Here is a 23,675-nt window from a genome sequence, read left to right on the forward strand (position 1 = left end):
CATCACTTCAAACTACTGAAGTGTTAATGTTCTTAAATGTAGGAAGGTGTAATCACAGTGGAAATGGTACAAATGATATTTGCAGAAGATCCTGATCAGCAGCTTGCAGCCACACAAAAGTTTCGGAAATTGCTTTCAAAAGGTGAGAACCCCTCACTTTCATTTTTGCAGTATTGTGGCCTTTAAAAGGCTAATTGGGTTATAGTCCTCTTAACAAAAACAGAGGGATGTCTGTTTTGTTAATTAACACATTTCTAGTAATTGCAATCTTTGAAATCAAACATCTTGGGTATTCTCACAATTTTGTTACTGGACTAGAAATATTGGAGAAAAATAGTCTTTAAATCAAGAGGATTTTAATCCTAATGTGAATTTGAAATATAAAAGTTTTATGAATTTTTATTTGTTTTCTTTCTGTTGCTACGTGTTTCCTACTAAAATGGATGATGAATTTCTCTGCTTCCTAATTCTTTTCTTGGTGTCTGACAACTGTCGATGTTTAACAATTATAATTTGACAGTAACAAATTGAAGCCTTTTGTTATGACAATGACTTCATCTGATGCCTACCTGGTCACCACCTTAATTGCATGTAATTAGCAGTCAGTGGCGAAGGTCTCGCGATATCTGGTGAGAAATTTGTGTTTTTCAACGCGTAATTGAAATAAAGGCAAGTTAATGGCGCAGCCTGCAGAGTAGCAGCGAATGAAAAACTGCAACTTCAGGATTTATGCGTTAGGCTGCACATATGCAAAATCCTGAAGTTGCTGTCCGTTTCAAAGGCGAAATGATGGCGAATGCCGCCAGTTCACTGTCATCAGGACCACATATTTCCGGGCTAATAGGATTTTCCTATTCATGTGACAGCTGTAACTCTGAAGTTCCATGCTAGATGGTGCTGTGGAACAGATTTCTTCAACCATCATAAAATCTTACAACACAGAATGGAGACCATTCAGCCCGTCCTGCCTGTGCCAAGAGCTGTCCAATTTAGTCCCAACCCCCCCAGCTTCATCCCCATAGCACTGCAAATTAATTTTCTTCAAATACACATCCAATTGCCTATTGAAAGTTCCTATGGAATCTGATTCTTATTACCTTACCAGAAAGTGTATTCTAGATCATCGTAACCCTCTGTGAAATAGTTTCCCCTCATTTCCCTTCCAGCTCTTTTGGCCATTATTTTAAATCTATGACTTCTGGTAACCGACTCAGTTGCCAGAGGAAATAGTTTCTTCATACTTGCTCTATCAAAACCCCTCATAAATTTTGAATGCGTCTATTAGGTCTTCCCTTCGCCATCTCTGCTCTAAGGAGAACAATCTCAGCTTCTCCAATTTCTCCATGTCATCCCTGGTATCAGCCTGGTAGACGTCCTCTGTACCCTCTGAGGCCTTGACATCCTTCCTAAAGTGTGTTGCCCAGAAATGTACACTATACTCCAGCTGAGGCTTAACTAATGATTTGTAAAGGCTTAGCATGACTTCCTTATTAAGTATTCCATACACTTTCTTCAGTACTTTTATCAAATTGCCCTACCATTTTCAAGGATTTGTGAATCTTCCCAACCTCTGTTGCTTCTACTCTTGCAACCCCCCCCCACTCAAAATTGTGCCATTAGATTATACTGCCTCTCCATGTTGTTTCCCCCAAGGTGCATCAGTTTACACTTGCCCGTATTAAATTGTATCTGCCATGTGCCTGCCCATTTCACTAGTCTGTCTGCGTCCTCCTGAAGTCTGCTATCCTGCTTACTAAATACTACATTACCAAGTTTTGTATAATCCGCAAACTTCAAAATTGTACTTCCTATACCCAACTCCAAGTCTTTTATATGTAACAAAAAAAGCAATGGTCCTAAAAGTGACCCCTGGGGGAACCCCACTGCATACTTCCCTCCACTGATTCTGTAGTTTAGTTCCACTCCAGCGGGGAGCTTGTTGAGTGTGAGGTGGAGTATTGCAGCGAGGAAGATTGAGAAGAAGGTTGTCGCAATGACGCAACCCTGCTTGACCCCGGTCCGGACATGGATTGGTTCTGTAATGGATCCGTTGGTCAGGATCGCGGCTTGCATGTCGTCGTGGAGCAGGTGGAGGATGGTGACGAACTTTTGGGGGCAGCCGAAAGGGAGGAGGATGCTCCATAGTCCCTCGAAGTTGAGTGTCAAGCGCCTTTTGTAAGGTCAAAGAAGGCCATATACAAGGGTTGGTGGTGTTCCTTGCATTTTTCTTGCAGCTGTTGAGCTGCAAAAATCAGGTCCGTTGTACCCCGAAGAGGACGAAATCCGCACTGTGGCTCCATATACAATAGACGCCTCAAATCGCTGGAGAAATACCACCAACGATGTCTCTGCAAGATCCTGCAAATCCCCTGGGAGGACAGTCGCACCAACGTTAGTGTCCTCGACCAGGCCAACATCCCCAGCATCGAAGCACTGACCACACTTGACCAGCTCTGCTGGGCGGGCCACATTGTTCGCATGCCTGATACAAGACTCCCAAAGCGAGCAATCTACTCAGAACTGCTACATAGCATGCGAGCCCATGGTGGGCAGAGGAAACGTTTCAAGGACACCCTCAAAGCCTCCTTGATAAAATGCAACATCCCCACCGACACCTGGGAGTCCCTGGCCAGAGACCGCCCTAAGTGGAGGAAGTGAATCCAAGAGGGCGCTGAGCACCTCGAGTCTTATTGCCGAGAGCATGCAGAAACCAAGCGGAAGGAGCGTGTGGCAAACCAATCCAACCCACCCTTTCCTTCAACGACTGTCTGTCCCACCTGTAACAGAGACTGTAATTCCTGTATTGGACTGTGCAGTCACCCAAGAACTTTTTTTTAAAAAAAAGAGTGGAAGCAAGTCTTCCTCGATTTCGAGGGACTGTCTGTGATGATGATGACTTCTCTCCAGTCAACCGTTCACCATTACTCTCTGCCTCCTATCCCTAAGTCAGTTACCACCGTCTCTTCACTATATCATATACTTCAATTTCCTGATAATTCTGTTATGTGGTACTTTATCGAATGCCTTTTTGGAAGTTCATAAATACAACATCTACTGCACTACCTTTCTCAACCCTCTCTATTACTTCATCAAAGAGATCATCATCATAGGCAGTTCCTCGAAATCGAGGAAGATTTGCTTCCACTCTAAAAGTGAGTTCTTGGGTGCCTACAGTCCAATACGGGAATTAGTCTCTGTCACAGGTGGGACAGACAGTGGTTGAAGGAAAGGGTGGGTGGAGAGTCTGTGCCGCACACTCCTTCCTCCGTCTGTACTTGTCGCCGAGAACATGCAGAAATCGAGACTCCAGGTGCTTAGCGCCCTCCCAGATGCTCTTCCTTCACTTAGGGCAGTCTTGGGCCAGGGATACCCAGGTGCCGGTGGGGATGTTGCACTTTATCAAGGAGGCTTTGAGGGTGTCCTTGAAATGTTTGCTCTGCCCACTTGGGGCTCGCTTGCTGTGTATGAATTCCGAGTAGAGCGTTTGCTTTGGGTGTCTCGTGTCAGGAATGCAGGCGATGTGGCCCGCCCAACAGAGCTGGTCGAGTGTGGTCAATGCTTCGATGCTGGGATGTTGGCCTGAGTGAGAACACTGACGTTAAAATCAAAGAGCTCAATTAGATTAGTCAGACATGATTTGCCTTTAACAAGGCTTCTCCAAGTGAGAATTAATTTTTCCTTGACGATGGTCTCTAGTAGATTTCTCACCACTGACACATTGATTGGCCTGTAGTTACCAAGCTTATCCCTCGCCCTTTTTTTTGAACAGGGGTGTAACATTTGCAGTCCTCTGCCACCACTCCCATACACAAGGAGGATTGTGGTCAGAGCTTCTGCTATCTCTACCCTAGCTTCCTTCAGCAACCTAGGTTGCAACCTATCTGCACTATTTGACTTGTTAACTTTGAATGATGCCAACCTATTTAGCACTTTTTTATAATGCTATCAAATATCTCTACTTCTCTTCTCCCTCCCCCCCCCCCCCCCCACCCCCCACTGCAACATTAACTTAATCTGCAACATTAACTTAATCTTCTTTTGTGAAGACCGATCCAAAGTACTCACTCAGTACCTCAGTCAGGCCCTCTGCCTCCATAAGATTTCCTTTTTTGCCTCTAATCGGCCCCACCATTCTTTTTGCTATCTTTTTATGTTTTATGTTTATAAGGTAACCTTTTATGTTACCTGCTAACTTTTTCTCATGTGCTCTTTTCCCTTGTATCCTTTTATGATTTCCCCCTGCACTCTGTATTCTGTCTGGTTTTCTACTGTAATCTGTACCTGACATTTGTCATAAACCTTTTTTCTGTTTTATTTTAACCTCTATTTCCTTTGTCATCCATGGAGCACTAGCTTTGTATGTCCCATCTTTCCTTCCTTTGGGAAAATTTGTTCATGCACCATTTTTTTTCTTCATTTTTAATTTCCAAAATAAGTGTGTTTTAAACACACTTATAATTTAAAAAAAAAATCACAATTATTACATTTGTCAATTGAATTTGTCTGTCTGCCTCAAAGCCTGAGCTTAGACTGGATATTTTAAACCCACACAAAGAAATTTCAATCATTACTGCATTCTGAGCATGTGCAATTTGCAAAATTTTCCAGCATGTAAACCGTATCAATAGGAGTTGCAAGGAAGAAGTTTGCGTCCTTCCTCCTGTGAGGATTTGAGAATTGCTTTGGTTTCCCAAAAGACTTTGAAACAAAAATAACTTTTAAACTGTTCCTTAGCCAATCAATATAGGTGAGTCCACAAATAAAAGTATAACTAATTGTGCTGAACCCAGTTACAAGGATATTGGCAATAGAGCTCTTGATTACTAGAGGATGCTACATTCTGAACAGTAACTGTGGCCAGTTCTCCCATAGATTGTGCTGAAATTACCTTGCAGAATCCATCTAATCCTAAACTTAGCAATGAAACCCTAACCCACTCTTAACAATGAATTGTGTCTTGTGTAGATTCGTTTTTTTTTAAAAGAGTCATTGCATTGTCTCCTTACCTGCACCAATTCAATGAGATTGCTGTTTCATCACTTATAATGGCCACAAGGGCTTTTTTTGTCAATCAAAAATCAGAGTAATTAGGATAATCCCTATTTCAGTTGGTCAATGTTTCAGCTTTCGTTGCCTGCTGTGAATAGCTTAGTGTAGATTATCATTTAGCTGGCCTGACTGACGTCGATAAGTGACTGAATTTTTGTGCCTGCTAAAGTATTGATGATTTGTATATCCAAGTTGTCCACATGATTCTGTCTTGTGCTTTAAAAATAAAATTGATGTTTCAAGATCGTAAGAATGAGTTCAGTTTCCTACAAATAAAGTTACATATTTTACTGAAATATTTGATTTAATTTTATTGTGATCTGTATCATAAAACAGGATGATTGGAATTGTGGAAAGATGCTATTTAGTTTTGGAAAGGTGGCATTGTAGGATTTTACATTTTGACCTTTTTATAATTTGTCCTCTTCCAGAACCTAATCCTCCCATAGATGAGGTCATAAATACACCTGGTATTGTACCGAGATTTGTGGAGTTTCTGAAGAGGAATGAGAATTTTACTCTCCAAGTGAGTTTAAAAAAAAATGATTCTATGTTTTACTAGTTAATCTCAGGACATTGCATTATGTGGCAACCTTAATGCAACTATTTGTGTCTGTTACAGGAGAACACATTTGTTATTTTACAACAGGCATTGCAAATTTAGTGTGCCTTGCTGGAAATGTGTGTTTAAAATATAGGACCAGCTACATGCTTCAACTGTCTTATGAATTGCTTGCACAGAAACAAGTATGTTTGCATGAAAATGATCAGATCCATGTAACCCCTTGTCCATATACTGCAATTGAAAATGTTGAAGAAACTCACTGCTCAGCTCTACTTCAAGACTGTGTACTATTGAGAGTAATCTAAATAGCTCCTTGAAATCATGTCCGTTCACCGATCCTATTGAGCAAATCTAAATATATGTGGTCGACATTCAGCTGAAAAGTGACCACCCACAAAATAGTTGTGCTGCTGAACTAAGCATGCATACAATTGAATTGAGAGCTGCTCTGCAGCAGTTGTATTGCAAGCAGGGGTCGCACTCTATTGAATTTGGAAATATAGCTTGAGCTTGGAGGGAGTAGTATAAAGAAAACAACTTTCATTTGTAAAGCACCTTTAACATTTTTTAAAAAGTCATACAGCGTTTCACAGATCGGTGTAGTTAAAACAGATGCCAAGCCAAGAAGGCAGAGATTAGAGTGGGACCTAAAGCTTGGACATAAAGATGAGTTTTGAAAAGGAGAGTTGGAAATGTGGAGGTTTGAGGAAAGGAAGGACCCAGGCAGCTGAAAGCTTTGTAATCATGGGGTGAAGGAAGTGGGGACTGCACAAAAGACTGGAATCAGAGGAATGGAGTGTTCAGGGCAGATATAGGGCCAGATAAAATTGCAGATTGGGTGGGGCCATGAGGAATTTAAAGATTGTCATGTGTGAGACAAGAGGTGTGCGTCAGTTTTAAACAAGTTCGAGTTATGGAGGATGGGAGGTTAGCAGTAAAAGCATTAGAAAAGTCATGTCTGGAGCTACCATGGATGTATAAAGATTTTGGGGTGAGGGTGGATAATATTGCAGAGATGGAAAGGATATGGACTTAAAGCTCACCTCATGGTCAACCAATATGACAGGTTCCTAATTGACTAGTTCAGCATTCCCAATGTTGAGTTGGAGGAAGTTATGATTTATCTCGGCCAAATGTTAGACATGCAGTCTGACTACATAGAGGTTGAGAAGTACTGCTGGGTGTCATCAGCATACATGTGGAAAATTACCCTGTGCCTATCGATGATGTCATGTAGGGAAATTAGACATGAGAAAGAGTAGGGGTCAAATTATAGATCCTTGCAGAACTTTGGAAGTGACAATGCATGGAAGGGAAGGAGGTTGTTTATTCCAATTTGCTGACTCCCCTATTTCCCATACCAATTTTATCTTTTCAAAGGCTTTATGAAAGTCCACGTCCACCACGTCTTCTGCATTTCCCCCCTCCATCCGCCATATTTGTCACCTCAATCAACCCTCGGGTTTGTCAAGTGCAATTTTCCCTTCTGACATCTGCGTTGGCTGCTTAGAATTATTTTCTGTTCATCTACATATTTAGTCATTTAATTTTTAATAAATTCCAAAATTTTCCATATAACATGTTAAATTAAAGGATGTGTTTTTGTACTAACTGAATGGCAGCTGTTTCTCTAATTGGCTCTCCATTATCACCTGACCTATTGCTGATTGGTCCCCTTGGAGGATAAGCCACACCCTGAAGTTTCTCTGGAATGTGTAAATGGAACCACCCAGCCGAACCTTGTACATTGTAACATGATCCATTTTGACTTAAGTCAGAAAGGACACATCACGAACACAGAGGAGACACATCCCTCCCCCAGCCAAAGTCCCTTACCCCAGCACAAGTGCTGTCATAGATGGGGCATTGTGTGTGGATTGTTAACAGGTTTATTGGATATGAAGTGAATAGTGACAGTGTCTCCCTCTTCCCCTCCCTCTTTCCCTCCCCCCGGGGTTCAGGGCTTTGCAGCTCAGTGGGGGGACTCGGCGACTGGCTCTGCAGGGGGCGCTGGGTTTGTGGCTTGGCGGTAGGAGGCTCAGTGGCTTGAGGCTCCATTGGGCAATGTGGTCAGAATGAACGTGGCCAATTGTGGAGCCCCGGTTCCGGTTTCGGGCGGGGGAGGGGGTGGCGCGCGGAGTCCAGAGGACGACACAGGAACAGGACAAGAAAATTGTTAGTACAAATAGTCACATCGTAAATTAAATGGCTTGTAATTATCCAGGTTAGCTTCGTCTCCCATTCTCGCCCAAACTCGATAAAACGATCTATTCTTCCCTGACTCAACTCCTTAGCCATGTGTTGAGTTCCCTAGTCATCTTATCTTTCCCTATTCTAACACATGTCTGGGGGAGTAATGCGGTGCCCATAACTACGCAAATTTCAACTAGCCTAACTGATGTCTTGTACAAATTCAACATCCCTTTCTTGCTTTTATATTCAATGTTTCTGGCTAAACCCTAGAATCCCATTTGCATTCATTTAATGGCTTCTTCTACCTGCACTTCCAGCTTTTAAGGATCTATGTGTCTGCATCCTTGGATCTCTGTTCCTCCACTTTTAAGAAACTTAACCATTTAGCATTTGCTTCCCATCACTTCTGTTTCTCCAAAATATATGACTTCACATTTCTCGGCATTGAGCTACACCTGCCACTTATTTTTCTCCTATACTAATTCATCTGTGCCCTCCTGTATTCTTACAGTTTACAATACTCCCTAACTAGACATCCTCAACAAACTCTATCCCTTTGGGCCCGAAATTAATTGACATACCGCCTGCTTATTGCCGAGAAATACCTGTTTCATCAAAAAACAGGTACCTACCGGCGACATACTACTCGGCGGTAGATTCATGATTGACATAACACCGGGCAGTCTGCACACTGCCCGCCCGTGTAGAACGGCCCACATACTGCCCAAAAATGCAAGTTTCATGACATACTGCCGGAACTGTGTGCCATCCTGGAGAAGATGCTTTAAGTGGATGGTCTGGACTCAGAGCTGACAGGTATAATTGATGCACAGAAGTGTGGCATGTTTGATATTACACAGATCTTTATAGTTCTCCACAGTTTGATGTATTTTTTAATGGATTGGTTTTCTAATATTTTCTAGTGTTAACCAATAATGCAGTTTGAATAGCAATATAACCACTGAGTCTGGAAATTGTACATGTTCAGTACAGTGATCTTATTTTATAAATGGTCGAATAAAGTCTTATTTACTCATTTATTAATGAACTATACTAAACATTTTATTAGCCTCTCATCGCTCACCAACCCCCCCCACCCCCATCATGCAATCTCTCCCCCACACCACGATCTCTCTTCTCCCCCACACCCCTCCCAGAGAATTTCACTTCTATGGATGTATCATTGTAAAAATCAGATGGTTTCCTATGGCTACTCAGATCGTAAGATTAACAATTACAAATATTTTTGTTACAGGCCTTTTTATAAGTGCCTTTTCATTCCCAGGCCTAGCTACACACGTTCTCCCAAATTGTATTGCACTGACTTTTGGATTTTCCTTTGATTCATTTTTAAATTTGGCCTTTATGCAGCCAGCCCAAAAAACAGTTTTGCACCTTACAACTCCAGCCTCATTAAAGCACACTCAAGAATTGTATTGAGTTTCCATGCAGCAGATTATTTAATATTCTATAATTTACAGTGAAAAGTTGATAGTCTGTTACAAATAATTAGAATGAAATGTTTGTCTTATCGTGAACATAGAAAATATATGTGTAAGAATAGCAAACTAAAACTGGTGCCTTTTTTAATGCTTCATATAATGGCCAAAGAACAATAGTAATTCATTAGATTATTAACTTTTGTGCTATTTTATATCTGCAGTTTGAGGCGGCATGGGCTTTAACAAACATAGCTTCTGGAACATTTCTCCATACTAAAGTAGTTATAGAAGCTGATGCTGTTCCTATCTTCATTGAGCTACTTAACTCCGAATACGAGGATGTACAAGAACAGGTATCCCCTTTCATCTATCTATATGTTGTTATTTAATTACTATACATATTTTTTATATCCAGATCATTTTTTAATAATCAAGTAGTATTGGTCCTTTTTTCACCTCAAACACACAAATCCACATTTATAATGTACAGGTGCGACGTCCAAAATCCGGAGTTCCGGAATGATCCGGACACCGGGACTATCCGCGGCGGGGTCGCCAGAAACTGGAAAATTTTTCAAAATCCAGACTCAGCTGCCCGACCGACTTCCACCACCAGCCCGACCGACCGACCACCCCCTGACCTCTGGCGGCCCGACCGACACCCCCTCCCCTACCTACGTCGGCCCGCCCCCCCACCTACCTACCTACCTACCTACCTACCTCGGCTCGGGCAAAAACCTTGGTGGGGTCCCACCCGACGACCTCATCGATGTGCCCCGGATGGCCCGAAATGCTCCTCGGCGGGGACTCTATCACCCCTCCCTCCTTTCTGACATTCCGAAATCTGTAAATACCCAAACCTGGGCTCGGATGTTTCCAGATTCGTGATGTCAGAAAGACAATTGAAAGCCCGGTATGGCCTCGGTCCTGAGGGTTCCGGATTCTCGACGCTGCACCTATATAACTTTTTTTTAAGTGAGCATATCTTTTCATTAGTTTTGATTATTGTATTGTCTTCCAGGCAGTCTGGGCACTGGGCAACATTGCAGGTGACAATGCTGAATGCAGAGACTTTGTATTAAACTGTGCAATTCTTCCGCCTCTCTTACAGTAAGTTTATGGCAGTTAACTAACAAAAAATGGACACGGTTGTTTTTTTTGTTCTCGCTGTGGGCACTGCTGGCAAAATCGCATTTAGCGACTGTCGCTAGTTGACAAGAGAAGGTGGTGGTGGGCCTTGCCCCTGAGCCACTGCTGGTGTTAAGTAGGGAATTTCAGGCTATCAACCCAGTGATAATGAAGGATTGCCAATAAATTTCCCATTCAGGATGCTGTGTGACTTGGGAGGGAACTTGGAGGTGATGGTGTTCTCAGGTTATTGCTGTTCTTGTCCTTTTTGGCGTAGAGGTCACATGGGGGAGAGGTGCAGAGCAGTAGCAATGGAGTGATTGGATACGGAATCCAATGGCGCTGATAAAGCAATCTGCTCTGTCATGGATAGTGTCGAGCTTCTTGAGTATTGCAACTGCACCTGTCCAAACACAGGTCACATTCCTGACTTTAGCTTTGTCGATGTCTTTGAGGGGTCAGGAAACTAGCCTATTGTAGCATCTTCGTTCTCGATACGGGGAAATGAGATTAGACTTGAGCAGTGGCCTCACTCATCAAGGCTACATACAAACAAGGTCTGGGACAAAAAGCAAGACATCAGATTAATGTGCAGTAAGGACCTTTTTAAGGCCAGTGGTACTCAGACTGTCTGGGTGTGATATGGCAGGGGTGGGCCTGATTCCTCATCTGCCATAAATTTCAATTGCTAGTGGCCAGGCTCAGCTCCTCCTAGAAGGAAGAGACTAGAAATGCAGAAGCATTTTATGAGCCATTGATTTTAATAGATGTGTGCAGAGCATTAGTGTTTTATGCCAATGTAAGCATGGAATGAGAAAAGCCATTTCATTCATCAAGCCATTTCCTTCCACAGACCAAGTAAAATGTATCCAATCCTGCACTGTACCCAACCCATTTAATCTGAGAGGAAGTTTTGCATTAGGTGTCTGAGCCAATATTTACCCCTCAATCCACATCACTTAAAAAAAAAAATATATATATATATATCAAACAATTTTTGGGTCATAATCATGTTGCTGTTTGGGGGGGAGCTTGCTGTGTGTAAATTGGCTACCGCATTTTATGCTTGACTCCCATCAACTTCCCCAATCACCACTTGTTCTTTGCATCACCTTTTGATTGTCTTTTTATAGCCACTGCATGCTTAAACTGCCCCTATCCTACATTACAATAGTGACTGCACTTCAAAAAGTATTTAATTGGCTGTAAAGTACTTTGGAATGTCTGGTGGTTGTAAAAGACACTATAAATGCAAGTCTTTTCTTTCCTTTATTCCTTCCCTTCCTAAGATAGCAGCTGGCAAAGAAAATTAAGACTCACTCTAACTGTACAGTGCACACTTGTGCCAACATATTAAGGGTTCCTCTTGTGACGCTGGAACTGTTTCCATGCTTTACATAAATATATTACTGATTTGATTTGCTATATCTGTGTTAAAGACTTTGGCGCTGTTGTGCTCCAAGCTGGTTTCAAGGTGTGGGATCTTGGATCACACCATAGATGCTGTACAGCTTTCTGTGTAGAGGCTGAACAAATGAAGAATGTTAGATTACTTTTCCTAAATCTGTTGTTGCACAAGTAATCTAACATTTTATTTTGAAAGCAAAAACACATCGGAGGTGTTACCAGAACCATTGTCATCAAAGCCATTTTGAATAAATCTGTTTTATTTTGATAAATTTTATAGCTGTGGTTCCATAATTAAGATTGCAAAATGGTATTGGTTCCTCAAAGCGCTTTCTTTTTAATACAGACAATTTTCTTTTCAAACTCTAGGTTATTAACCAAGTCCAACCGACTTACTACAACTAGAAATGCTGTGTGGGCTTTGTCCAACTTGTGCAGGGGAAAGAATCCACCCCCAGATTTTGAAAAGGTATAGTTTAAACCTTCGTCAATTATTTTTAAAATAAAAAAAAACATTGTCTATTCCTCATAACATTTTCAGTGTTGGAAGTCCATGCAAAGCTAAGAATGAAACTTTTTTTATTTTAAATTTTATCCCAATCAGCATTTCTATTTCTATTGATCAAATAATTACCAGTTTATGCCTTCAGCAGCCCATCATCTATTCTAGAGGTGGGACACTCAACATCCATATTGGTTGGAGTAATCTCAATCTGTCTTCAGAATTGTCTTCTTCAATACCCTTCCAACAATCCTGAACCCTATGTAAAACTTTCCATTGTGCAGTGACATAATCACTATAAATCTTACGACCGTTTGTATTGCCCTGTTTTAGGTGTCGCCCTGCTTGAACGTATTGTCAAGACTATTATTTAGCAGTGATCCTGATGTCTTGGCTGATGCCTGCTGGGCCCTTTCTTATCTTTCCGATGGACCCAATGAGAAAATACAAATAGTTATTGATTCTGGAGTTTGCAGGCGACTAGTGGAGCTTTTGATGTAAGCATTTGGATTTTCTTTCCTGGCTTTTAATAAGTTTGCTAAACAAGTATTGCCTTAACCTTGTGATAGGAGTTATTTTTCTGTCTCAAAAGCAATTTTATTTAAATCATAAGACCATTGATTTATGGTTTTCACAGAAAAATGGACAGAATTGTGGAATGTGAGTCTCTTCTCTTTCTCTCCCGCCGGCCTCCCGGGTGTACTAGTTATAATGTATTGGCAGGTTCCTGAAGTAGGAAGTAATACTACTTAGTCGGAACTAATCTGTGTGCATAATCCCAAAATACATTGCTGTTGATTTTGTGCAACTCATGTCTGTTTTATATAGTTTCAGATTAAAAAGTGCATCTGATTTGGCACTGAAAGTTATTGTCTTAAATAAAATTATTTTATTTAGGTTTTAAGTTTTTAATCGTCGCATCTATTCTGTATATCTGCTCTTGCTGAACAATAGTATTTAACAATTTGTAGAGATTTTGCTTTCAAATGTGGAGGAGAGTGTTGCGCTAATTTGTCCTGCATTTCTTTAATAGGCATAATGACTATAAGGTTGTATCTCCTGCACTGAGAGCTGTAGGAAACATAGTTACTGGAGATGACATCCAGACACAGGTAAGAGCAGAGTTGTGCACAGTATAGAGTTTTAACACATTTTTCAAATTCTGCCCTCCAGCTTTGTGAGACTTACTGTTTTCATCTTTTCATCCAACACAACTGCAATTTCTGTTTGTGCATAAATTACTATAAGTGAATCTAGTGCTGAAACACATTGCTTTCCATGACGGCATATGGCTTTTTTGCACTTTGGTCTTGAAATCAACTGAGCCAAATATTTTGAAGTAATCTCCCGATTGTCTGTACAAGTTAACTATACTCTCTTTGACCTGCCCCAAAATTTATATTATTCAATTACATTTTTTTTTGGTTTGGAGTTATAAGTGTCATTTTGACTCCGTTTAAAACACTCTGACTTGAGTCAAAATGTCATTGGTTCAAGCTCCATCCAGGACCTAAGCACATAATCTAGGCTGATATTTCAGGTTCGTATTGAGAGTTCTGTTGCATCTTGCTTCAGTTGAGATGTTAAACCAAGGCTCTATCTGCCTGTTCTGTTTTAGGGGAACGTTAAAGATCCCAAGAGTAGGCATTTATCCTGGTGATCTGGTCAATATTTTATTTCTCAACCAACATCATTTAAATAGATTAAATGATCATTCATCTCAATTTTTTTGTGGAATCTTTGTGTGCTGCCTAATTTCCCAAATAACTCATAATTTTGCAAATAACTCCACTTCAAAGTAATTTATTGCATAAGAGGTGCTTTGGGATGATTAAGAGACACGATGAGGCACTATGGGCCCAAGATTCCACACGATAAAAAACGGGCGCCCCTCCGAGCTGGGCGCCTGTTTTTCGCACCTAAAAAAAACCTCGCGATTCTGGAGCGTTCTGCAGCTCCTTGTCTGCCTGGCGTGGCGCCCAGGGGGGCGGAGCCTACACTCGCGCCGATTTTGTAAGTGGGAGGGGGCGGATACTATTTAAATTAGTTTTTTTCCTGCCAGCAACGCTGCGCGTTGGAGCGTTCGCGCATGCTCAGTGTGAAAAAAACATTGGCACTCGGCTATTTTTGTAGTTCTTTGTAGCTGTTTATTTTTGAACATTTTTTTGATAAAAGCACATTGCCATCAGCACTTGCAGCCTTCTCACTGTCTCCTCCTCCTCCCCCCTGCGGGAAGAACGGGCGCCTCCCCCCCCCCCCCCCCCCTTGCGGGAAAGAACGGACGCCTCCTCTTTCCCCCCCCCCCGGCGGGAAGAACGGGCGCCTCAGGCTGACTGCAGCATTCTCCGTGCCTGAAGCACTTTCACACAGGTAGGAAGATGGTTTATTTAATCTTTTCTTTGCTTATAAATGTTTATTCAGGTTGGATTTATTTGTATAATATTTGTAGAAGTATAAATAAGGATTTATTGTAGAATTTAATGAGTTCCCCTCCCCCCCACCTCGTTCTGGACGCCTAATTTGTAACCTGCGCCTGATTTTTTAATGTGTAGAACAGGTTTTTTCAGTTCTACAAAAATCTTCACTTGCTCCATTCTAACTTAGTTTGGAGTACGTTTTCACTGTGGAAACTTTGAAATCAGGCGTCAGTGGCCGGACACGCCCCCTTTTGAAGAAAAAATTCTGTTCCAAAGTAGAACTGTTCTACCTGACTGGAACTGCAGAAAAAAAAATGTGGAGAATTGCGATTTCTAAGATAGTCCGTTCTCCACCAGTTGCTTCTAAAAATCAGGTGCAAATCATGTGGAAACTTGGGCCCTATATAACTTGTTTTTACATTTGAAGTTAGCAAATGGCAAATTCTGAGGATGTTTTCCTCCCCCATCCCCAATATGTTTTGTAGCTAGTAGTGACCTGTATGAATAGCCGCTTTGAACAGCATTTAAATTATATAGCTATCGGTGGCAGGAGAAGGTAAATGTCACCCCAGATTTAGCATTCAATTCAACCTTGTCGCATTTGATCCTGTCTCATGTTTGCTGATGAAAATTGAAATTAATCACTCCAAATTAAAATTTTAAAAATTGGTGAGCCAAAGTTTTATTAATGCACTTAGAACTTGGAATGATAATTAGTGACACTGGCATGACACCAGCATATACAAATCCATAGAGCGGATACAATGGGCCGTAAATGGCGGCTTCTCCAGGTGCGTATGATGTGTGCACGCACCCGAAGAGACCTCGCAAATGCCGGTTCTCGGCACGCGATGCACATACGCCGAGAACTGGCATTGCCGATCTGTCATTTTGACAGATCGCACGCATCCCTGGGAGAAGGACATTTGCACGCAGAGATTTGGGTTATTTGCCCAACTCCTGCCCAGCGAATGTCCTTCAAACTCTTACACCTGGTAAAAGCAGGCGTATAGCCTACTTTTACTAGCGTAAGAGTTTTAAAACATAGAAAAATTAAATTTTTTCACTAATTTTTATATTTAAAAACCCTGTCCATTAAGGTAAGTTTATTTTTAACCCTATTAAAACTTTTAATTTCAAAAAAATATTTTTTTTCTAAAACATTTAATTAAATTCCATTTCAATTAATTTTAAAAATGTAAGTTTTTTTTAATTGTGTTTTTGGGGTACTCATTGGTGGTCCAGGCCCACGTGATCCCAGGTTGCACTTAACATTCCTGGGATGTGTGTGCCCATACGCTGCACTGCGCAGCTAGGCCTCTGACCATAAGTATATGTTCCTCCGGTGCCACCAGGTACTTGGTGCTCTGCCTGCCTCTGGATCTCCATTCACAGCCTACCCAACTATAGAAGGTGTTCACTGAGCTGGGATTCAGTATTTATCCTTGCAAAAGAAGACATGGGAATGCTAATGAGAGATAGAATTATCCCAGGTTGCAATAAGTGAAAGGGTCTGAATAAAACTACTGATATCGTCTTTTCCTGTGGGAAAACTCCCTGGCCCTTCCCTTGGTACTCACCACAATGACCTGATTTAAAATCAGTAGCTCGGTCTGGGATTTGCAGGTGCAGACTCGCATCCTTTCATACTATGGTGACGGTGCAGTGCTTTCAGTGAAGATGCTGGCTGGAATTGTGGCACTTGCTTAAGAGTTAGTGAGTTGCTCTAAGGGGTGGGATTCAGTAGAATCATAGAGGATTAGGAAATACCAGTTTCACAAAAATACTGGCCAAATTCTGAAACTATTTTGGCACAAGAATTTGTAACCAGTAAACATCAGGGAAACCTGTTCTTAAAAAAAAAACAAGTACATCTCCGATGGAATCACTGCTATTTAAAGTATTCTGATGGATTAGTGGAGCAAATATGGCCTTTCTCATAAGGTCATTACAAGTATTGGGATTAATATAACAACATGCAAACCTTTACTTAAACCAGGAACCGGCTGCCTTTTGCTTTTGTTTTAAAGATATTCAGCGACTATATTTTATCCTGCTAGGGGAAGGGGGATATGGGGGGGGGTTATATTATATTCTGTTCTCTGGCAGAATCAAAATATTTAAATTCTGCTGCAATAATGCAATCTAAAATTTTCATTTGGGGGAAAAAAAAGTGTAAACTAAATGTGTGGAGACCATTTTATTGGTTCTGTTTTTTCTTTAATATATGTAGTTTGAGCTGGTGCAAGTTGAAAATGTTTTTATTTGCAGCTTTTGGATAGTAGTTTTGTTTGATTGCTGAAATATATTTGTGCAAACTTTCACATTTCAAAATTACTAAGTAGAAATGTCTTAATTTTTAATTTTTGTTATTTCATTTAGGTGATTTTGAACTGCTCTGCATTGCCCTGCCTCCTTCATTTGTTCAGCAGCCCTAAAGAATCTATACGGAAGGAAGCTTGTTGGACAGTTTCCAACATTACTGCAGGAAATCGAGCACAAATCCAGGTGACGTACTTCCACTTTGCTGTATGCCTATTACCTTATATTAGAGCCTTTTTTTTTAGCTACACTGAATAAAAGTGGAATGAAATTTGAATGTTGGAGTATATTGTGGCCTAATTGTGTGTGGTAATTTGTTAAGATTTTTGATGTCGGGAATTTTCCAGATTTTTCTTTTCCTCCTAAATTGGCTGTGGGTTTTTAAAAATCTTCTTTTTGTTTCTCCCAGGAGATTGTTGATAGGTGGGGCGGTGTCCTTAAGACATTATGTCTGTATGAGACAGGTGTGATGGAGCAGCTGGTGTTTTCCTGACCTTCATTTTCACATGTTTGTAAATACAGGTTGAACTTCCCTTATCCGGCACCCTTGGGACCCGGCCTGTGCCGAATAAGGGATTTTGCCGGATACAGGGAGGTCAGCCCGATGGGGCTGGGGGGGGGAGGAGGTCGGTGCCTCGGGCAGGCCGCGAAGTGTCGGTGTGGAGGTCAGCCACGTTCTGCGCATGCGCCCCCGACCACCAGAATCATGCCGGACGAGGGATGGTGCTAGATAAGGGAGGTCCAACCTGTATCATTTATAGTGGGAAATAACAACTTTAATGAGAACAGGTTGCTTAAACTCGGGTTGTATTCCCTTGAATTTAGATGGTTGGAAGGAGATCTAATTGAGGTAATTTTGTTTCGTCGACATCATCTGAAAACACAGCACGGTTTCCACATGTACATTAACGATACCCAGCTCTATCTCACCACCACCTCTCTCGATCCCTCCACTATCGCTAAATTGTCAGACTGCTTGTCCGACATCCAATACTGGATGAGCAGAGATTTCCTTCGAACTAAATATTGGGGAGACTGAAGCCTTTGTCTTCGGTCCTCACCACAAACTCTGTTCCCTTGCCAATGCCTCCATCCCTCTCCTTGGCAACTGTCTGAGACTAAATCAAACTGTTCGAAATCTTGGTGTCATATTTGACCTTGAAATGAACTTCCAATCACAGCGACCACAGATCTGGGCCATCACGAAGACCGCCTATTTCCACCTCCGTATTAGCCACCACTCCTACCTCTGCTCATTTGCTGCTGAACCCCCTCATTCATGCCTTTGTTATCTCTAGTCTTGACGCTTCCACTTGACTATGCATTGCTGTCTGGCCTCCCAATTTCTACCCTCTAAACTGGAGGTTATCCACAAATTTGCTGACCGTGTCCTAACACGCACCAAGTCCGATCACCCATCTCCCCTGTGCTCACTGACCTTTGACTCAGAGTTGAGCAACGCTTCGATTTAAAAATTCTCATCCTTATTTTCAAATCTCTCCATGGCCTTGCCCCTCCCAACCTCTAATTTCCAGCCCTACAACGCCCTCCCCCGAGTGAGATCTCTGTGCTTTGCCAGTTCCTGCCATTTGGGCATCCACGATTTTAAGCATTCCACCATTGGCAAACTGCCTTCAGCTGCAACGGCCTCAGCCTCCCTTAATTCCCTCTACCTCTCTTTTTCCTCCTTTAAGATGCCCCTTAAAACCTACCTCTAATATTTCGTAATATGTGGCTCTGTGTCAAATTTTGTTTGATAGCACTCCCATGAAGCACTTTAGGATGATTTATTGTGTTAAAGGTGCTTTATAAATGCAAGTTGTTGTTTAAAATGATAAAGGAACTCACTAGAGTAGATATACAATATTTCCTCTAGTGGGGGAATCTGAACAAAGGGCACAATCTTAAAATTATAACTCGGCCATTTAGGGGTGAAATCAGGAAGCACTTTTTCCATATAAAGTGTAATGGAAATCATGAATTCTCTCCCCAAAAGTCAGTGGACTCTGGATCAGTTGAATTTTGAACAGGTCAATAGTTTTTTGTTGGGTAAAGGTATCAAGAGATGTGGAACAATGGCAGCTAAATGGAGTTAGAATAGAGATCAGCCATGATCTAATTGAATGGCACAACAGGGTCAAGGGGTTGAATGGCCTACTCATGTCCGTGTTCCGGTGAACTACTATAAACTTGCCTCTGTTGGGAACCGATCAAATTCCACAAATGAAAGCGAGTCCCAAGGTATAGAAAATCAAGATTATGCATTTTTTCTAAATTTCACAGTTGGGTGGATTAACATTTTTTATGGTAAATTCCATAAGGGAGCTTGTCCAGAAAATGCTAAATCTGTGTTTTCCATATTTGTCAGATTTTTTCTTTTAAGAGATTCAGCCCAAACTCTCAACTCGAGTCAGCCTTAAAAATTGTACTGTACAAAGTAAGAAGTAAACTTTAAAATGTTGCATCTCCCAATAGTAACAACAACTTGCTTTTATATAGAGCCTTTTACATAGTAAAACATCCCAAGGCACTTCACAGGAGCATTATAAAACACCATTTGACAACGAGCCACATAAAATAATGTTGGGGCAGGTGACCAAAAGCTTGGTCAAAGAGGTAGGTTTTAAGGAGTGTCTTAAAGGAGGAAAGTAGAGAAGCCGAGAAGTTTAGGGAGGCAATTCCGAAGCTTAGGGCCTCGGTAGCTGAAGGCGTGGCCACCAATGGTGGAGCAATTAAATTCAAGGGTAAATCCTGACATATGCTAAAAGGAAAAAAAAAATCTGTTGTACCTCCTGGTGGCCAGTTAAGGAACAGCAAAAATTGTTTGCCCAGCCTACCTATCGTTTGGGGAATAGTACATGACCTGCTAGTTCTGGTTTGGAAAAACTTTGGCAGACATCTGTCAGACTGGTAAAGATAGTTGTGTGGGATATTTATATTCAACGTCCACTGGAAATGTTCAGTGTATTCACCCTTCTAGAAGCCTCTAGTTGCAAAAATGAAATACAATAGCTATTACATAGATCAGTTTTTTGAGAAGGAACAGAGACACGCAGTTCAAATTTTGTTTTGAACAGCCATTGCCTGTTGCTTTTTTATGTAATATGCTCAGACTGCTTGATTTGATATTCATATTCTGTTTTACACTTAATAGGCTGTAATAGATGCAAATATTTTCCCTGTGCTGATTGAGGTTCTCCAAAAGGCTGAATTCCGTACTAGGAAGGAGGCTGCTTGGGCCATCACAAATGCAACTTCTGGAGGCACTCCAGAACAGATCAGGTAACAATAACCAATGACTGGGAGACTCAATGTGCATGTTCCACCCCACCCACTTAAGGAGTTTTTAGGTTGTACATCTAACTGTTGAGAGATGCATATACCTTTAGAAATGGTGTAATTTGAACATCTGTTTTGTTTTCTATTTCCAACACTTGTTTTACAATGCTTGGAAATTAATAATTGATCACTGGTTCTTTATGATATACTTAGTTTTTAAAATTTTGCACAATGAGTCCGATTTATTTTTATCAAATTACTGTATAGCCAGTATTTTTACACCTTTATGGGCTGGATTTTGGTCAAAAACCGCCACCTCCGGATTGCCACCCAAACAACTGCCAGCTTCAAATCAGCTCTTGATAGAAATGTCCACAAGTCAAATGAAATGCCCACCTACAGTGCCATTCCGATTTACTCATTTTCTTAGGATACATGTCTAAATAGTATTTGCGATTAAACGCTTCGCACTAGTTTAAGTCTTGTTATTCAAGATTCAATTGTCTTTCTTTGTTCTCTTAACTTAATCTATAAATGAAATAGTAAATGGTGTAATAAGAACATAAGAAATAGAAGCAGGAGTAGGCCACCTGGCCCCTCGAGCCTGCTCCGCTATTTAATCAGATCATGGCTGATCTGATCATGGATTCAGCTCCACTTCCCTGCCTGCTCCCCATAACCCTTTACTCCCTTATCGCTCAAAAATCTGTATCACCGCCTTAAATATATTCAATGACCCAGCCTCCACAGCTCTCTAGGGCAGAGAATTCCAGAGATTTACAACCCTCAGAGAAGAAATTCCTCCTCATCTCAGTTTTAAATGGGCGTCCCCTTATTCTGAGACTATGTCCCCTAGTTTTAGTTATCCCTGTGAGTGGAAATATCCTCTCTGCATTCACCTTGACGAGCTCCCTCATTATCTTGCATGTTTTGATAAGATTGCGTCTCATTCTTCTGAACCCCAATGAGTACAGGCCTAACCTACTCAACCTATCTTCACAAGTTGTCCCCCTCAACTCCGGAATCAACCGGAGTGAACCTTCTCTGAACAGCCTCCAATGCAAGTATATCCTTCCTTAAATACAGAGACCAAAACTGCACGCAGTACTCTAGGTATGGCCTCACCAGTACCCTGTACAGTTGTAGCAGGACTTCTCTGCTTTTATACTCTATCCCCCTTGCAATAAAGACCAACATTCCATTTGCCTTCCTGATTCCTTGCAGTACCTGCATACTAACTTTTTGTGTTTCATGCGCAAGCACCCCCCAGGTGTCTCTACTGCAGCACTTTGCAATTTTTCTCCATTTAAATTATAATTTGCTTTTCTATTTTGTTCTGCCAATGTGGATAACCTCACATTTTCCCACATTATATTCCATTTGCCAAATTTTTGCCCACTCACTTAGCCTGTCTATATCCCTTTGCAGATTTTTTTCTGTCCTCACAATTTGCTTTCCACCCATCTTTGTATCATCAACAAACTTGGCTACATTACACTCGGTCTCTTCATCCAAGTCATTAATATATATTGTAAATAGTTGAGGACCCAGCACCGATCCCTGCGGCACCCCACTTTTACTGTTTGCCAATCGGAAAAATACCCATTTATCCTGACTCTGTTTTCTGTTAGTTAGCCAGTCCTCTATCCATGCTAATATATTACCCCCAGCCCTGTGAACTTTTATCTTGTGCAGTAACCTTTTATGTGGCCTTCTGGAAGTCCAAATACACCACATCCACTGGTTCCCCCATATCCGCCCTGCTCGTTACATCCTCAAAGAACTCCAGCAAATTTGTCAAACATGATTTCCCTTTCATAAAACCATGTTGACTGTGCTTGATTGAATGATGCTTTTCCAAATGTGCCACTACTGGTTCCTTAATAATGGACTGCAGCATTTTCCCAACGACTGATGGTAGGCTAACTGGTCTATAGTTTCCTGCTTTTTGTCTGCCTCCTTTTTTAATATGGGCATTAGATTTACGTTTTTCCAATCCGCTGGGACCACCCCAGAATCCAGGGAATTTTGGTAGATTACAACCAACGCATCCACTTCTTTTAAGCCCCTGGAATGTAAGCCATGAGGTCCAGGGGATTTGTCTGCCTTTAGTCCCATTATTTTACTGAGTACTTTTTTTTTAGTGATTGTATTAAGTTCCTACCACCCTGTAGCCCCTTGATTATCCACTATTGGGATGTTTTTAGTGTCTTCTACTGTGAAGACCGATACAAAATATTTGTTCAACGTCTCTGCCATTTCCCTGCTGTCCATTTATTAATTCCCCAGTCTCATCTTCTAGGGGACCAACATTTACTTTAGCCACTTTTCCTTTTTATGTACCTGTAGAAACTCTTACTATCTGTTTTTATATTTCGTGCTAGTTTGGTTTCATAATCTATCTTCCCTTTCTATCTTTTTTTTTAATCGTTCTTTCCTAGCTTTTAAAAGTTTCCCAATCCTCTGGCCTCCCACTAATCTTGGCCATATTATATGCCCTTCAATTTGATACCATCCCTTATTTCCTTAGTTAACCACGTATGGTTATCTTTAGTAATCTTTACTACTATTCAAGTTTTCAACCCTGTACTTCAAATCATTAGCAAAACATACAGGGCTAGAAGTTGGCCAGCCTTGCGCCTGTTTTGTCGCCGATATTTTGCCTTTTTTGACGTTAAACGGTACTTTCCTAAATAGGTAAAGTTGTGTGCCGGTGGTTTTGAAATACCGCTGAAAAGCGGACCACCAGTGTGCAATGTCAAAAAAAGCGATATCACTTAAAATTGGCCGTTCGCTGCACCCATATTCTCCGCGAAAAATACCGTCAGGTAAAAAGCTGCATTGCAGCCCCAGAAACAGCGGTAAGTACAAAGACCTACAAAAAAGGTAAGTTAAAGATTTTATTTTTTTATTCTTTTGCAGCGATTACTTAGTTAAGGGTCTTGTAAATGTTTTGTCATATTTTTTGTTTTTTGCGATTTCTGTGTGTTTTTTCCCCCCTCCCAGGGCCTATCTTTTTAGCGGTAATCGGCCTCAGACTAAAGTTGGCGAGGACCACTGTTTTCACTGCAAATCCTTGTGCAACACCAGTTTTTATCGTCTGGTGCATTTTGTTGCCAATTTTACCCCTTTTAAGAATAGCGTTATTTGCGCAAAAATGCCCCAATAATACCGCTATCGCCAAAAGACCAATTTCTAGCTCAGTGTTATGGATGCTTGTGAGTGGTTAATTGTCTATTTACAAATGTTTACTTGTCTGCTAAAATGTAAATTTGGAACTTTTTTTTTTTTAAAACTCGACGTTAATATCTAAATTATATGTTGGGAGTAAATTGATACAAATAACTGAAATAAATATAATTGGATCACTG

General features: G+C 41.1%; 1 protein-coding gene across 4 annotated transcripts in view; it reads left to right on the forward strand.

Moving 5' to 3' along the window:
• The window catches only part of kpna5 (karyopherin alpha 5 (importin alpha 6)), a 32,851-nt gene that overhangs the window by 3,682 nt on the left and 5,494 nt on the right, over window positions 1-23,675 (forward strand). For 2 of the 4 annotated variants that reach the window (XM_070885353.1, XM_070885352.1), the window contains exons 4-12: window positions 43-142; window positions 5,481-5,575; window positions 9,471-9,602; window positions 10,271-10,359; window positions 12,154-12,253; window positions 12,620-12,783; window positions 13,320-13,398; window positions 17,086-17,211; window positions 20,180-20,307. In XM_070885353.1, the coding sequence (XP_070741454.1) occupies window positions 43-142; window positions 5,481-5,575; window positions 9,471-9,602; window positions 10,271-10,359; window positions 12,154-12,253; window positions 12,620-12,783; window positions 13,320-13,398; window positions 17,086-17,211; window positions 20,180-20,307 (1,013 nt within the window). Of the gene's footprint in view, window positions 1-42; window positions 143-5,480; window positions 5,576-9,470; window positions 9,603-10,270; window positions 10,360-12,153; window positions 12,254-12,619; window positions 12,788-13,319; window positions 13,399-17,085; window positions 17,212-20,179; window positions 20,308-23,001; window positions 23,115-23,675 lie in introns of those variants that run through there. The other 2 variants (XM_070885354.1, XM_070885355.1) reach the window with 2 other exon arrangements.

This window comes from Pristiophorus japonicus, chromosome 7, assembly GCF_044704955.1.
Source record: "Pristiophorus japonicus isolate sPriJap1 chromosome 7, sPriJap1.hap1, whole genome shotgun sequence".
NCBI classification, from domain to species: Eukaryota; Metazoa; Chordata; class Chondrichthyes; family Pristiophoridae; genus Pristiophorus; species Pristiophorus japonicus.